This window comes from Taudactylus pleione, unplaced genomic scaffold, assembly GCF_031769625.1.
Source record: "Taudactylus pleione unplaced genomic scaffold, aTauple2 ptg000099l, whole genome shotgun sequence".
In the NCBI taxonomy this organism is placed as follows: domain Eukaryota; kingdom Metazoa; phylum Chordata; class Amphibia; order Anura; family Myobatrachidae; genus Taudactylus; species Taudactylus pleione.
Genome location: NW_028284501.1, coordinates 1,767,735 through 1,785,000, shown reverse-complemented (window position 1 = coordinate 1,785,000; position 17,266 = coordinate 1,767,735). Strand labels below are relative to the sequence as shown.

The 17,266-nt window shown below is 45.0% G+C and overlaps 1 protein-coding gene across 1 annotated transcript in view; it reads right to left on the bottom strand.

Annotated features, from left to right (window-relative positions):
• Window positions 1–17,266, bottom strand: part of LOC148526398 (uncharacterized) — a 63,151-nt gene that overhangs the window by 15,802 nt on the left and 30,083 nt on the right. Inside the window, exon 3 of the mRNA XM_088470392.1 lies at window positions 13,895–14,047. Within this exon, the coding sequence (XP_088326518.1) occupies window positions 13,895–14,047 (153 nt within the window). The remainder of the gene's footprint in view (window positions 1–13,894; window positions 14,048–17,266) is intronic.

Here is a 17,266-nt window from a genome sequence, read left to right as displayed (position 1 = left end):
GTTTTTTAGAGCGGCCTCCTGGACGCTCGCATAGCTGTGGGTGACCATACACAGCTATAGCGAGCGGCCATGATGATGGTCGTGATGGTCAAGACCATCACGACCATCGGGTTTGCGACGAGACCCTTGTGGTAGGGTCTCGTTGCCGCAAGCCCCAGAGTGCTTTCGGCTCTCACAAGTGATGTCAGTGGGGCCGCCACCAGACGGTAGGCGTTCTGTCTGGGCAGCCATGCCCCCGGCCCGCCCACCAAAGGGGGCGTGCTGTCACTCAACATCGACAGCACGCCCCCTTTGGTACGAGACCCAGAGCGACGGATTGCCCGTCGCTATCCGGGTCTCGTGCATGCGCACGACGGAGCCGGCTCCGTCGTGCGCATGCGCACTGGGCTACCATTGACCCGCTGGTGAGTGCATAGCGCTAGCGAGCGGGTCTGAATCAGGTCCTCAGTTCACTAAATTGCATCTGGATTCACAGTACACTCAGGGCCTGATTATATTAGCAGTGAAATGCTTGGCAATATAGCAAAATAATCGGTAACATCGAGTAACATCGGACCCATACACACAGTTAAGGCAGGTCAGACGTCACTCAGGAATTGCTAACTTCAGCACATGCTCTGAGGCCTTAGGCTGCGTATGGTATTGCAGTGGATAATTTATGCACCATGCCCCTGCAACGGCGATGCAACACACTGGCACACCTGCGTTCACCTGACCACCCCCCATCACTACCCACAAACGGCACTTCCTGTCAATCACTCTGCGATGGGAACTGAATAGATTCTGCATTTGCAGATCCCATCGCAATTGCTAGTAGGCGCATGCGCATTGCAATGCATACAAATGCACAGTGTGGAAACATCGGCCGAGTGCGTTCCTTGCTGAATCAGGCCCTCAGTACACTACAATGTGTCTGGATTCACAGTGCTCTGAGGGCCTGATTCAGACCCGCTCATGAGCGCACAGTGCTCGCAAGTTGGCCCATGGTCTCCCTCTGCGCATGCGCGAGACCCAGCCAGCAATGGGCCCTCCGTCGCTACGGGTCTCGCAAAGAAAGGGGCGGCTGTCGATTGTGATTGACCCTCACCCTGTTTTGGAGGCGGGCAGGGGGGTGGATGGCCAATCGGAAGGATTCCCAAAGGAACGCCTGTGTTTGGGGGCGGCCTCAGTAGTGAGCTTCCAGCTCTATTAGAGCCGGAAGCTCACTGGGGCTTGCGATGGATGAGACCCTACCACAAGGGTCTCGTCGCAAGCCTGATGGTCACAATGGTCACCCACAGCTTAGCGAGCGGCCAGGAGGCCGGCTCTGAAAAAAAAAATGCTGCCTTGATTCAGAGTGAGCGCTCTGAAAGAGCGTCCGGCTCTGAATCAGGGCCTCAGTACACTAATTAGCATGTGGATTCACCGTGCACTCAGTACACAATCCTATATCTGGAATTCTTCTGCGTACTCATTACCCGGATCTTAGTCTGTGTCAAGAACTTCTGTATGTCCCAAGTGCACCTTAGTGGTTATATTCCCTGTGTCTTCCTTTGCAAGTCTAGCTCTGGATCATCCCTTCCTAGTGTTTTGAGGGTCATTGCCTTTCAAGTGTTATTTAATTCCCAGTATCCTTGTGTTATTTCTAGTGTTCCCAGTTTTAGTGATTTCAGTATTATTTATGGTGTTCTGTCATTCCCAGGTACCTGTCCAGAGGGCCGCAACCTGCTCACTTGGTGGAGCGAAAACCAAGTCCCAATTGCAGGGGTCACTGGAGAAAACTACCAAAGAGTTATACTCCGCGCCTCTAGGCAGGTCTAGCCAATCCTGGCTTTGGCCACAACTAGGAGACCTAGTTACTGTCACCCCCATCACTTATTTCTTCTCTATCCTAAGCCCCCGGTTCTCAACCTCAAAAGAGCTGTTCCTAGTGCCAGTTTGAACAGGCCCAACAACATACAAGCTGCCGGGTTAAGGGATAAAGCAAGTTTCTTTGGATTACTTTCTCAAGTGGAAGCTCATGAGACAAGTCTGCAACTCATGAGATAACAACAGCAAGAACTTTCTGGTCAAATAAAAAAAAAATTGTTCTGCTCTTTCTACACTATTTTCAGTTTCTTTACAAGTCCCACCAGGGAAGTCTCCTGTGTCTGTTTATTCAGACAAGGTTCATCTTCACCTACAGCAGAACATTTTTCGGAGTCTTCCAGTCCATCTTTCAAGTGTCCTCTGACCCTCTGACCTTACAACTAACTAATACCAGTGACCTTGCCCGTCTCACGAGTTTCTCCCAGTTACTAGAACAACTTCACTGTCTCCTCCCCAAAATTGTTCAAGTTATTCCCAAATTTCAAGTGTCACCTCTGATTCTATTAACATCTTCCCCAAGCGAGATAAAGTGAGGCATCAGAGTTTCCTGCGCCCTAAACTCACTGAGCTTCAATGCTAGTGACACCGGGAATCGCATCTTTGCTTATACTGTGGTTATGATAATCACTTTATTAAAAACTGTGTTCTTCGTCCACCGACAAATGGTGAAAAAAGTGAGACCCCCAATGTCTGCACTTTTGGTTCTTCCCATCAGCCATCGGTGATTCCAGTATCTCTAGTTGCAGGTGAGGAGAGGAAGTCCACTATGGATAAGAAAATTCAAAGAGGCATGAGTTTCTTGTGGTTCAGGTCCTAATCCTGACAAAGTTTGTTCCATACCCTGTGCCAAGAACATTTGTGATTCAGTAGGTTCTGGAGGGACAACTATTTTACTGTCCACTGAAGGGGGGTCTGATGTCACTACGACAGAAGGAGCAATCGAGCTGTCACCTTCAAAGGAATAACTTGACTTGCCTAAGACCAGAGTCCTACCTGAGTTTTCGGCACCAGTAAGGGTACGCTGCACTGAAGTTTCTAGTGGAAATTTCAATACTCCTATTCATTTCTGTTACTTCAAGTTTTGTACACCAAGAGGGGATTTCAAGTTTAGCACCCAAGGAGGGGTACTCAAGTTTCTCACCCCAGGAAGGGGTCTCGAGTTTTTCACCCCAAGAGGGGATTTCAAGTTTCTAACTTTTTCACCCCAGGAGGGGGTCTCAAGTTTTGTTTCCCCAGAGGGAATTTCTAGTTCTCAACCCCAGGAAGGGGTTACAAGTTCCACACCTCCAGAGGGGTTTTCAAGTATTATGTCTCAGGAAGAGATTTCAAGTTTTATGTCTAAGAAGGAGCTCCCTAGTGGTGTGACTATTCGAGTCAAGAGCCCTTGTCTCTCTGAAGTATCTACGTTTCAGAAAGGGGAAAATTCTAAATCTATATTTAAGGAGTCTGTTCCATCATCTTCTTTCAAAGACAAATTCTCACCAGTGCTAAGAACCAAACAAATTCCTAAAGGAGCAGATAATTGCCTAGAAGGGTTGTCAGTTACGATCACAGGAGCTTTGGAGGCTATGAAGAAAGATGAAGCTAAGTTGCTAATTGAGAGCTATGGAGGCAAGATTACTGGGAATATTAGCAGTAAGACTAATTATCTCATCATGGGCTGTGAAGGCGGTGAATCCAAGTGAGAAAAAACAAAGAATCTAGGGACCAAAATTTTGGATATTGATCGTTTGTTTGAATTAATTCACTGCTCAACCAACAAAAGAATATCTTTTGAGCATCCCATCTCTGAGAACAACTGCTTGTGTAGCACTAATTCAATCATGTCAATAGAGTCTTCCCATGCTGGTATTTGCCACGACTTGTCTTCTCAAGTTCCAACAGAGTCTAGTGTTTCTAGTTCTGACTTAGCAATTTTATAATCATCACATGCTCCAGCACCTATTATTTTCAATGGCGACTTTACCCAGTATACCGCGTTAATTAAGCAATATGACACTTTAGTGAAGTCGGATCCATCATGTGGTGTTACTAGTGGGGCTTCTTCTCCAAAATTTTAGAAGAAAAGCATTAGAGTGGGCTAATCCACTCATAGAGCCCAGAGATCCTATTCCCCGAGATGTGATGGCTTCAATGACACACTAATTAAAGAGTTTTCTCCAAAAAGTTAGTTTTCTAATATCTGTGAAAAAATTTCTGATTTAACGCTATCATCTTCTGATAGGCAGCTGCCTAGGGGCACCGGGATTTGGGTGGCACCACAGAGTCTGCCCATCACAATATAAGGATGTACAGTGGAGTTGCCATGGGGGTTGGGGTGCAGTCCGCACTGGGTTTCACAGTCAGCGGGGGGTGGCACCAAGATGCCAGCTCCACCTTAGAGACAGCGGCTGGGTGCTGCTGTGTGACATTTTCCTGCAGCACTCAGCTCAGTGCAGGCAGGCTCTAACATCCGGGAGCGGGCACACCCCTGTAGGGATTTCATGTGAGGCAATGCCCTCTTATGTTACAGAGGGCTTAGGATCACACCTTATGGTACTCCAACAGATTAATGTATCAGGCAGAGAGAGGGGGACCCAGGGGCACACACTGAAAGATTGCTTTTTTAAGTAGGATGAGAAACAGGCTAGGACAGTGGCCTGAAACATTTCTATGAGCAGTGGGTGATAGTATTAAATGCAGAAGAGCAGGGCTGGTGCAAGGTTTCTCGGCACCCTAGTCAAAAATGCAGCCTACTGAACCGCCACCAATACCCACTCTCTAGTCTAGCCCATCAGGTGAAAGTGAGGAGACATCATCGTAGTTCCACAGCCACCACCTGCATTTAGTACAACAAGACATCCTTATATTGTGATCGGCAGACTCTGTGGCACCTACCAGATCCCGGCGTCCCTAGGCAGCTGCCTAACGGTAGAGCCAGCCCTGCAGCTGAGAGGTCCAGGTGAATTAGAAGCAAGTAGTGTCCTTTAAACACCTTAGTAAGTGTCATGTCTGTGTAGTATTAGGAATAAAAACCAATTGATGTGGGTTTAATACTGTAGGTTGTGTTTGCAAATAAAGGATTTGGGATGAGTTTTTGGCAGTCTCTCAAAATCTGACAAAGATACATTAAAATAAGAACATCATTGTTTTTCTTATGACATTCTGCATTGGTTTGATATGTCACATGACTACCTTCCCAATTAAACAATCAGAATTGCATCCAAGATGGCCAACTTAAAGATGGCTGCAAAATGCTGGTGAGATACCCTAAAAAGATTTTCCCCACTCCCATATCATATGTGTAGACACTCAGATTAATATTTCCTTACTCATTTACTGCGTACTGACTGGAGATAGCAATGTCTTCTATTGCTTAGCAGCAGCCTAGAGGAGGGAGAGAGCTAGGGACTGAGCAGAGTGACATCTGAGGCAGACAGAGAGTGGGAGGCATCCTCCAATAAACCCATGAAGATGCCCTGATGCAGACACAGTAGTCAGGAAGAGGCATAGTTATCAGGAATTTAAAAGAAATAAAGAACCATCGGAAACACTATCAAATTATTTCTATTTGATGGTGGCAAACATTGGACTGCCACCATTAAATGGTCAAAACACTACCATCGGAACAAAACATCGATGATTAGTAACCATCAGATTCTGATGTCCATCTGTACACTGATCCTCCAGCATGATGTTCCCGCTCACCCACATGCCCTCAGTGAATAGGAGGCACCTCCCACGGAAGTCAGCACTGTTCTTGGACATGGGCACCAAAGCAATGAAGCTTAACAGAAAGCCCAGGAAATACAGGGTACATTGTGCAAAGAGGATATTGCTCATTGCCATGTTCTATGCATGGAGGCTGCGGAAATATGTACAGGTGCCTCAGCTCCAGGAACATGCTGCTAATAATGCTTTGTTGGTCAGTATTATAACCCTCCCCCTCTCCTTACCCCAACCCTCCCTCCCTGGTGCCTAAACCTAACCTCCCTCTCCCTGCACCCTAAACCTAACCCTCCCCCCTAGTGCCTAACCCTCGCCCCTAGTGCCTAACCTTCCCGCCTAGCATTCTGATAGCCGGAATCCCTGCGGTCGGGATATTGGCCACATTCTGCACACACACACACACACACACACACACACACACACACACACACACATACATACACACACATAGCATACACATACATGTATACATACACACAGTATATATACACACAGCTTACGTGCACACACACGTAGCACAAATACACACATAGCATACAGACACATAGCATACACACACATAGCATACATACACATACAGCATACACACACACGTATATCATACATACACACACATACTGTAACATATACAAACACACATAGCAAACATACACCCTGGTGCCTGACCCTAAACTTCTCCCCTAGTACCTAACCCTAACACTCCCCCCCTAGTCCCTAGGCCTCCCCTAGTGCCTAGCATTCTGAGTGATGGAATCCCCGCGGTTGGGATATTGACCGCATCCCACACACACATACAGTATACATACACACACACACACACACACACACACACACACACACACACACACACACCTAGCTTACATACACACGTAGCATACACACATATAGCATACATACATGCACAGTATACATACACACACATATCATGCATACACACACATACTGTAACATACACAAACACATATAGCATGCATACACACACAACATACATACTCACATACATAGAATATATGCACACACAGCTTACACACACAGAGCATACATACACATACAGTATACATACACACACATACTGTAACATGCGCAAACACACATAGCATACATACACACACAGCATACACACTCACATACATAGAATACATACACACACAGAGCATACATACATACGAACACACAGCATACAGTATTTACACATACCAAGGGCTGAGGAGGAGGAGGCTCTCCGCTGTGGCTAGAGTCCCATAACATGGCACGTGAGCGGAGCTGCTGCTACTGGCCATGCGCAACAGCTTCCTCAACTATCTGTATCCAGTGCAGAGAGCTAAGCTGCTCAAAGCTCTCTATCTGAGGATACTATGTGCATGTGCTGCAGCTCCAATCAGGGCCGGGGTGGTCTCACTGCAGAGACAGTGACAAGACTTTCTCTGTTATTTAAATAAAAATAAAAAGATCTGTCTTTCTGGGTACTACGGTTTGCATGTAGGAGGTGTGGGAGAGGTTGTGGCTACTGTCTGCAGAGCTGCTTTAACTTCGGACCAGCAGTGACTATTATGATGTCTATGTTACTGCTGCTAGGTGGCTTTGCAGCTATGCTTAACTGCCCATGACCACGGAGTCTGATGGTGTTTGTGAAGAGGGGGCATCCAATAATATTGTGCATAGGGGCGGCTTTACCCCTAAATCCACCTATGGTCCTTGAAGTTGGATGCAAGAACTTTTTCAGAAAGAGTGATTGGTGTTTAACCACTTAACTGACAAATTTTTCCCAGAAAAATGGTCAGAAATTAAATTTTTTTTAAAGTTTAAAAAGTATTTTTAAAAATACATTTAAATATTTTACTGAAAAAAAATATGGCAAAGGTGTGTCTCACACCTCCCCATGTCCATAGGCCCCCATTATAAAATAAATTCCGACCCCCCCCATTGGCAATAGACACCCAAGTGGTCATAAATCCTAATAAAAGTACCCTCCCACACCTTCTTAATAGTAATAAAAAAATGCTTGTTTTATAAACCAACTCCCCCCTGTAAAAAGCCCTTTTTTTGCACCCCCACTCCTCCTCCCCCTACCCTGTGACCAGTGTAATTTTTTTTTAGCACTTTACCCCACCTCCAACATCACACTCCGCCATGAGGTCCAACCAGGAACCCAACCACACACATCCCAGAACAACTGCCACCCCTCTGTGAAGGAGGATGCCAACAGTAAAGCATCCTGAGACCATTTATGTGTGGGGTTGCTTCTCAGCCAAGGGCGTGGACTCACTCACAATGTTGCCTAACAACACAGCCATGAATAAAGAATGGTACCAAAACATCCTCCAAGAGCAACTTCTTCCAACCATCCAAAGAACAGTTTGGTGATGAACAACACCTTTTCCAGCATGATGGAAAAGTGATAACTAAGTGGCTCGGGGAACAAAACCTCAAAATTTTGGGTCCATGACCAGGAAACTCCCCAGACCTTAATCCCATTGAGAACTTGTGGTCAATACTCAAGAGGCGGGAGGACAAACAAAAACCCACAAATTTTGACAAACTCCAAGCATTGACTAGGTAAGAATGGACGGCCATCAGTCAGCATGTGGCCCAGAAGTTGATTGACAGCATGCCAGGGCAAATTGCAGAGGTCTTGAAAAAGAAGGGTCAACACTGCAAATATTTACTCTTTGCATAAACTTAATGTAATTGTCAATAAAACCCTTTGACACTTATGAAATGCTTGTAATTTTACTTTAGTATACCATAGTAACATCTGACAAAGGGGTCTAAAAACACTGAAGCAGCAAACTTTGTGAAAACCAATACTTGTGTCATTCTCAAAACTTTTGGCCATGACTGTACACATCCACACAGTAGTTGAATTGGGAATTTTGAAGTTAAAGTACGGACAAACGTGTGCACGTGCAAAATAGATTGGGCGTATGTAAATTGCATGAGGGGCGTGGCTACATTTCATTAGCGGTGTGGCCACTAAAAACAGGGGCGTGTCATGCATCCATCTCCTATTCCTTCCTTTCATCTCTCACTTCCTCCTTCCATTTCTAACCCTTTGCACCTCTCACTCCCTCCTTCCATCTCTCACCCTTTGCATCTCTCACTCCCTCCTTCCATTTCTCACCCTTTGCACCTCTCACTTCCTCCTTCCATCTCTCAACCTTTGCATCTCTCACTCCCTCCTTCCATCTCTCACCCTATGCATCTCGCACTCACTCCGTCCATCTCTAAACCTTTGCATTTCTCACTTCCTCCTTCCATCTCTCAACCTTTGCATCCCTCACTCCCTCCTTTCATCTCTCACAGTTTGCACTTCTCACTTCCTACTTCCATCTCTCACCCTTTGCATCCTTCCATCTCTCATCCTTTGCATCTCTCACTTCCTCCTTCAATTTCTCACCCTTTGCATCTCTCACCCTTTGCATCTCATACATCCTCCTTCCATCTCTCACCCTTTGAATCTCTCCCTCCCTCCTTCCATCTCTCACCATTTGGACCTCTCACTCCCTCTTTCCATCTCGCACCCTTTGCATCTCTCCCTCCTTCCATCTCTCACCCTTTGCACCTCTCACTCCCTCTTTCCATCTCTCACCCTCTAAATCTCTCCCTCCCTTCTTCCATCTCTCACACTTTGTATCTCATTCCCTCCTTCCATCTCTCACACTTTGCATCTCTCACTCCCTCCTTCAATTTCTAAACCTTTGCATCTCTCACTCCCTCCATCCATGTTTCACCCTTTGCAGCTCTCACTCCCCCCTTCCATCTCTCACCCTTTGCATCTCATACATCCTCCTTCCATCTCTCACCCGTTGCACTTCTGACTTCCTCCTTCCATTTATCACCTTTTGCATCTCTCACTCCCTTCTTCCATCTCTCACCCTTTGTATCTCATTCCCTCCTTCCATCTCTCACCCTTTGCATCTCTCACTCCCTCCTTCAATTTCTAAACCTTTGCATCTCTCTCTCCCTCCATCCATCTTTCACCCTTTGCATCTCATACATCCTCCATCCATCTCTCACCCTTTGCACTTCTGACTTCCTCCTTCCATTTCTCACCCTTTGCATCTCTCACTCCCTCCTTCTATCTCTCACCATTTGGACCTCTCACTCCCTCTTTCAATCTCTCACCCTTTGCATGTCTCCCCCCTTCCATCTCTCACCCTTTGCACCTCTCACTACCTCTTTCCATCTCTCACCCTTTGCATCTCTCACTCCCTCCTTTCATCTCTCACCCTTTGCATCTCATACATCCTCCTTCCATCTCTCACCCTTTGCACCTCTCACTCCCTTCTTCCATTTCTAACCCTTTGCACCTCTCACTCCCTTCTTCCATCTCTAACCCTTTGCACCTCTCACTCTTTCCTTCCATTTCTCACCATTTGCATCATTAACACCATCCATCCATTTCTCACCCTTTGCATCTCTCACTGTCTTCTTCAATTTCTAACCCTTTGCATCTCTCACTCCCTCCATCCATCTTTCAACCTTTGCACCTCTCACTCTTTCCTTCCATTTCTCACCCTTTGCATCTCTTACACCATCCTTCCATGTTTCACCCTTTGCATCTCACACTCCCTTCATCCATCTTTCACTTTTGCATCTCATACATCCTCATTCCATCTCTCACCCTTTACACCTCTCACTCCCTCCTTCCATCTCTCAACCTTTGCATCTCTCACTCCCTCCTTCCATCTCTAACCCTTTGCATCTCTCATCCCCTTCTTCCATCTCTCACCCTTTGCATCTCTCACTCCCTCCTTCAATTTCTCACCCTTTGTACCTCTCACTCCCTCCTTCCATCTCTCGCCCTTTGCACCTCTCACTCCCTCTTTCCATTTCTAACCCTTTGCATGTCTTACACCATCCTTCCATTTCTCACTCTTTGAAACTCTCACTCCCTCCTTCCATCTCTCACCCTTTGTATCCATCACTCCCTCCTTCCATTTCTTACCCTTTGCATCTCTCACTCCCTTCATCCATCTTTCACCCTTTGCACCTCTTACTCCTTCCTTTCATCTCTCACCCTTTGCACCTCTCACTCCCTCCTTCCATCTCTCACCCTTTGCACCTCTCACTCCCTCTTTCCATCTCTCACCCTTTGCACCTCTCACTCCCTCTTTCCATCTCTCACCCTTTGCACCTCTCACTCCCTCTTTCCATCTCTCAACCTTTGCATCTCTCACTCCCTCCTTCCATCTCTCACCCTTTCCATCTCTCATCCCCTCCTTCCATCTCTCACCCTTTGCATCTCTCACTCCCTCTTTCCATCTCTCACCCTTTGCACCTCTCACTCCCTCTTTCCATCTCTCAACCTTTGCATCTCTCACTCCCTCCTTCCATCTCTCACCCTTTCCATCTCTCATCCCCTCCTTCCATCTCTCACCCTTTGCATCTCTCACTCCCTCTTTCCATCTCTCACCCTTTGCACCTCTCACTCCCTCTTTCCATCTCTCACCCTTTGCACCTCTCACTCCCTCTTTCCATCTCTCAACCTTTGCATCTCTCACTCCCTCCTTCCATCTCTCACCCTTTCCATCTCTCATCCCCTCCTTCCATCTCTCACCCTTTGCATCCCTCACTCCCTCCTTCCATCTCTCATCCTTTGCATCTCTCACTCCCTCCTTCCATCTCTCACCCTTTGCACTTCTCACTCCCTCCTTCAATTTCTCACCCTTTGCATCTCTCACCCTTTGAATCATTCCCTCCCTCCTTCCATATCTCACCGTTTGGACCTCTCACTCCCTCTTTCCAGCTCTCACCCTTTGCATCTCTCCCTCCTTCCATTTCTCACCCTTTGCATCTCTCACTGCCTCCTTCTATCTCTCACCATTTTTAACTCTCACTCCCTCTTTCAATCTCTCACCCTTTGCATCTCTCCCTCCTTCTATCTCTCACCCTTTGCACCTCTCACTCGCTCTTTCCATCTCTCACCCTTTGAATCTCTCCCTCCCTTCTTCCATCTCTCACCCTTTGCATTTCATTCCCTCCTTCCATCTTTCACCCTTTGCATCTCTCACTCCCTCCTTCAATCTCTAAATCTTTGCACCTCTCACTCCCTTCTTCCATCTCTAACCCTTTGCACCTCTCTCTCTTTCCTTCCATTTCTCATCATTTGCATCATTAACACCATCCTTCCATTTCTCACCCTTTGCATCTCTCACTGTCTTTTTCAATTTCTAACCCTTTGCATCTCTCACTCCCTCCATCCATCTTTCAACCTTTGCACCTCTCACTCTTTCCTTCCATTTCTCACCCTTTGCATCTCTTACACCATCCTTCCATGTTTCACCCTTTGCATCTCACACTCCCTTCATCCATCTTTCACTTTTGCATCTCATACATCCTCATTCCATCTCTCACCCTTTACACCTCTCACTCCCTCCTTCCATCTCTCAACCTTTGCATCTCTCACTCCCTCCTTCCATCTCTAACCCTTTGCATCTCTCATACCCTTCTTCCATCTCTCACCCTTTGCATCTTTCACTCCCTCCTTCAATTTCTCACCCTTTGTACCTCTCACTCCCTCCTTCCATCTCTCGCCCTTTGCACCTCTCACTCCCTCTTTCCATTTCTAACCCTTTGCATGTCTTACACCATCCTTCCATTTATCACTCTTTGAAACTCTCACTCCCTCCTTCCATCTCTCACCCTTTGTATCCATCACTCCCTCCTTCCATTTCTTACCCTTTGCATCTCTCACTCCCTTCATCCATCTTTCACCCTTTGCACCTCTTACTCCTTCCTTTCATCTCTCACCCTTTGCACCTCTCACTCCCTCCTTCCATCTCTCACCCTTTGCACTTCTGACTTCCTCCTTCCATTTCTCACCCTTTGCATCTCTCACTCCCTCCTTCTATCTCTCACCATTTGGACCTCTCACTCCCTCTTTCAATCTCTCACCCTTTGCATCTTTCACTCCCACCTTCCATCTCTCACCCTTTGCATCTCTATCTCCCTCCTTCCATTTCTAACCCATTGGATCTCTCTATCCCTCCTTCCATCACTCAGCCTTTGCATCGCTCACTCCCTCTTTCCATCTCTCACCCTTTGAATCTCTCCCTCCCTTCTTACATCTCTCACCCTTTGCATCTCTCACTCCCTCCTTCCATTTCTCACCCTTTGCATCTCTCACTCCCTCTTTCAATCTCTCACCCTTTGCATCTTTCACTCCCACGTTCCATCTCTCACCCTTTGCATCTCTAACTCCCTCCTTCCATTTCTAACCCATTGGATCTCTCTATCCCTCCTTTCATCTCTCACCCTTTGCACCTCTCACTCCCTCTTTCCATCACTCAGCCTTTGCATCGCTCACTCCCTCTTTCCATCTCTCACCCTTTGCATCTCTCACTCCCTCCATCCATATTTCACCCTTTGCACCTCTCACTCCCTTCTTCCATTTCTAACCCTTTGCACCTCTCACTCCCTCCTTTCATCTCTCACCCTTTTCACCTCTCACTCTTTCCTTCCATTTCTCACCCTTTGCATCCCTTACACCATCCTTCCATTTCTCACCCTTTGCAACTCTCACTCCCTCCTTCCATCTCTCACCCTTTGCATCTCTCACTCCCTTCTTTCATTTTTAACCCTTTGCATCTCTCACTCCCTCCATCCATCTTTCAACCTTTGCACCTCACGCCCCTTGAAAAAAAAGAGAAATAGCAACCACTTTTTCAGCGCCGCGTAGCATCGCTGCGCTGGGGAGGGGGGCGCTGTAAGCCCTCCAGCCTTGTGTTAAGCAGGGTGGCACGATCTGTGTGACCGCTCCCCCCCACAGCCATATTAGACTGCTCCGGCTGCTGCAGCAGCCGTGAGCAGTCTCACACTGCAGCCCAGCACAAGCTGTGTGCTGAGCTGCTGTGAGGAAGGGGGAGGGGGCGACGCCAGACCTGGGCCCCGCTAGGCCCCTCTAGCAAGCCTGGGCCTGGGTAAACTATACCCGCTCCTCCCCTCTCTGCGCCCATGTCCAGGGGGGCCTGCACCGCACACCCTGCACCCATACTTTTTTTTATACTTTCCTCTACGAAGTCCCACGGAGTAGCGCTACACAAAGCGCCTGGAAAATGGGTGCGCATTCATTTTCCTTGCATTTTGCACATGCACAGTAGCAAATCACCGGGAAAATGGCTACCATGCCATTTTCACGATGACCAGCGCATGTGCAGTAGACTCCAGGCAAGACTTGTGCCCAGAATCTACTGCTGCTGCCAGTTTCCTGACAGCAGTCAGGAACAGAGGAGGGGGCCTTGGATGGGGAGTGAACACGGGCCTCCTCCACTCTTAATAGGCCCCTGCATTTATCGTATTGTGAAGCTTCACAAAATGGATGAAGTACACAACTTACCATTACTTTTGTACATGATGTTGTCAGGCATTTCATACAAATATCAATATTCTTGGCGATGGCCAAATTGCTTTCTGTTGCTTTCAAGAAAACTTGATGAGTTTGATTTGCAAAGACCTCCATGAATGTCTTCAAGCAGTTTGATTTATTAGTCTGCAGAAATGAAAAAATATATATTCAAGTGTTAAGTCTCTTTACTCATCAACAATGTAACATAAAGAGGAAATATAGAGCATGAAGCAAGATGCTTTCTCTATGCACAGCGCAACATGCAATATGACAATATTCAACATAATCTTGTAAAATCAAAGACATGGGGTATATTTACTAAAGTGAGAGTTTATAGAAGTGGAGATGTTGCCCATAGCAACCAATCAGATTCAAGCTATTATCTTCTAGAAGGTGCTAGATAAATGATAAGTCGAATCTGATTGGTTGCTATGGGCAACATCTTCACTTCTAAAAACGTGCACTTTAGTCAATTTACTGCTAGGAGTTAGGAAAAAGAAAAAGAAAGGAAATTACTACCAGATCCATTTTACAACGTATTATCCTCAAAGCTATTTTGAAATCCTTCTCCCTCCTGAACAAACTACAGAAATACCAATGACTCTTAAAACCCAATTGTCATGGATTCCAGGAGATTTGCTTGTTAAATGATGACATTTTGCAATTGCAGTAGGTGAAAGCAAGGTAACTTTTGTTAAACTGACAAACATTGGGGGGAATTCAATTGAATGCGATGTTGAACAGCACCAGGAATAAGCGCCAGGAGCTATTACATTTTCTGCATCCCTTCCGGCACTTAAGTCGGGAGATGCAGTTTACTACGTCTAATGACATGGGTTGTTTAGTCACGGTAAATGGCAATCTCCGACTAAAGTGTTGGGAGCTATGCTCTTAGCCCACAACTAGCATTGCGGCACTAGTTTAGTCAGAAATCCTCTAGTCACGGGTTTATAGTGCAGCCAATTGAATAGCTCCGGGCACACATTCCCGGCCCTATTCAATATTGCATTCCTAGATGATGCAGGCACAGGTGACTAATTAGATGTACAGATTCATTACAGTAAATAACGTGATAAAAGGAGGCAGTAAACTAATATAATACCTCTTTTCCACCACAGTCTTGGGTCTGACCTGGGATTTGGAACTTTGTTTCAAGCCGGGTCAGACCCGGGACAGACCTCTTTTCCACCATGGCACCTATCTGGGTCATTCCAGGATCAGTGCTGTTCACACTGCACACGAGTGCAATTCCGGTGCTTGAAAATTACGTCATCTCCATGCTCCGGAACGCGGCTCTACCCATGCTGTAAATGGGATCTGGGTCGGACGACCTGGGTTACCCATTTTCACTGCAGCTCACCCAGGTCCTTCCCATGTAAAACCCTGCTATGTACCCAGGAAGGATTCCAGGGTGACTCCCGGGTTGTTTTGCATTCATGTGCAATAACCCATAATTTTCAAGTCGGTGGAATAGGGGTAAAACTAAACTCAAGTTTTGCAGTATAATCACAATGTCAAAAACAAGATAGACAATGCTCTGCAAAAGGGTACAATACAATCCAAGAATGTAATAATATAGATCCGGGGACACAGATTTCAGATAGCAGATTATAATTAGAGATGTATGCTTACCCCCGTGTTTTCATTTTGGGCTTGCTAAAACCATCGTCAAGTGCTTTGGATCTAGATTTTTTTTTAAATCTATAAAAACAACTAAAATAATGTAATTTGGACTGTTTTTGTTTTTGCTTCTATAGTATTATAAACATCCATAACATTAATTTCCAGTAATTTCCAGTCAATTTTGACCACCTAACAGCTCACAATAATGTTTTTAGTTTTTTCACCCATATTGTCCAAAGGCTCAGGTGTGCTGACTGTCGAAACTAAGTAACAGAGCAGCCACACAAACATATGACAGTTTAAAAAAGAACATCTAGGAAACATATTGGCACTGTAGAAGCACATAGAATGTCAGTTTAATATAAACTATACGATGATGTAGAATGTTTTCATTAATCAAAACTAGATCAGAGGCCTGTGGCCAGCACATGTAAATGGAGTTGGAGTACTATTTAGTGGAAGACAGGTAAAGCATTGATTGATTGATTGATTGATTGATGAATTAATTAATTGATTAGTGTTAATCATTTAACTATTAAAAAAGTAAATTAGAGAAATGGAAAGCACTGTTACAAAACAAGCATCCAAAATCCCAAAGGGGTTGATTGAGTGATTGATTAATTAATTGCTTAATTACAGAAGATAACTATAAATAAAAAAGAATTTGATAAATGGAACAAACCATTAAAAACTAAGAATCCAAATGAGATTAATTGCTTAATTGATTGATTAGCGTTAATTTAACAAAAAAAAGTTAATCTGAGAAAACACTACTAAAAAACAAGCATACAAATGAGTATAATTCCTCAGGATTTAACAACCTAGAGAAAAAATCTAAAAACAATAATTACTGTGTAAGTGATATATAATTTGCATTTCATTCTCTCTATTCAGACACAGGAGGCTTGTTTATGACTACACCAATAGATAGGTTAATAAACATATGCATGTAAAAATATATATATATATTAAAATCAAATAACCAGTCATTTAATATAGCAGCCTAATTCATAAGAACAATAATATCTCAAATATGATAAAAATACACATACAGGTAAATGTAGGACATTGTAAAAGGAACTTTGTTGCTGTATATATAAAAAAAAACAAAAATCAAAAGTCCAAGTCTCATTGAGATGCTGAGTTACTACCACCAGGGAAGCCTTAATTTAGCTATTCAGTGTCTGTTTAGAAAACATACTGTAGTAACGAATATGTTGCAATGTTCTCTTAGTATAGATGAATAAACAAGCAGGTTTGTATAGTTCGGATAAACATGCATATGTTATTAAACCTATCTATTGGTGTACTCATAAACAAGCCACCTGTGTCTGAATAGAGAGCAAACCTTGACATACTGTATCTGTTTAAATTGTATGAAATGCAAATTATATATCACCATGTGCAGTAATTATTGTTTTCAGACTTTTTTCTTTGTATATTTAGGGTCCTAACTAGACCCCGATTACTTGCAGCAGGTGTAATATATTTATATATTTACATTGTTGGTATATATTATTAGCGCCGGGAAGTGTAGTGTTTATCACTACAAGATTCTCTCTCTCTCTTTTTTTCCTCTAGAGAAGGGGTTCCCAACCACGGTCCTCAAGGCACACTAACAGTTCAGGATTTAAGGATAGCCATACTTGAGCACAGGTGACTTAATTAGTACCTCAGTTATTTTGGTTTAACCATCTGTGCTTTAGCATGGATAACACTAAAACCAGGACTGTTAGTGTG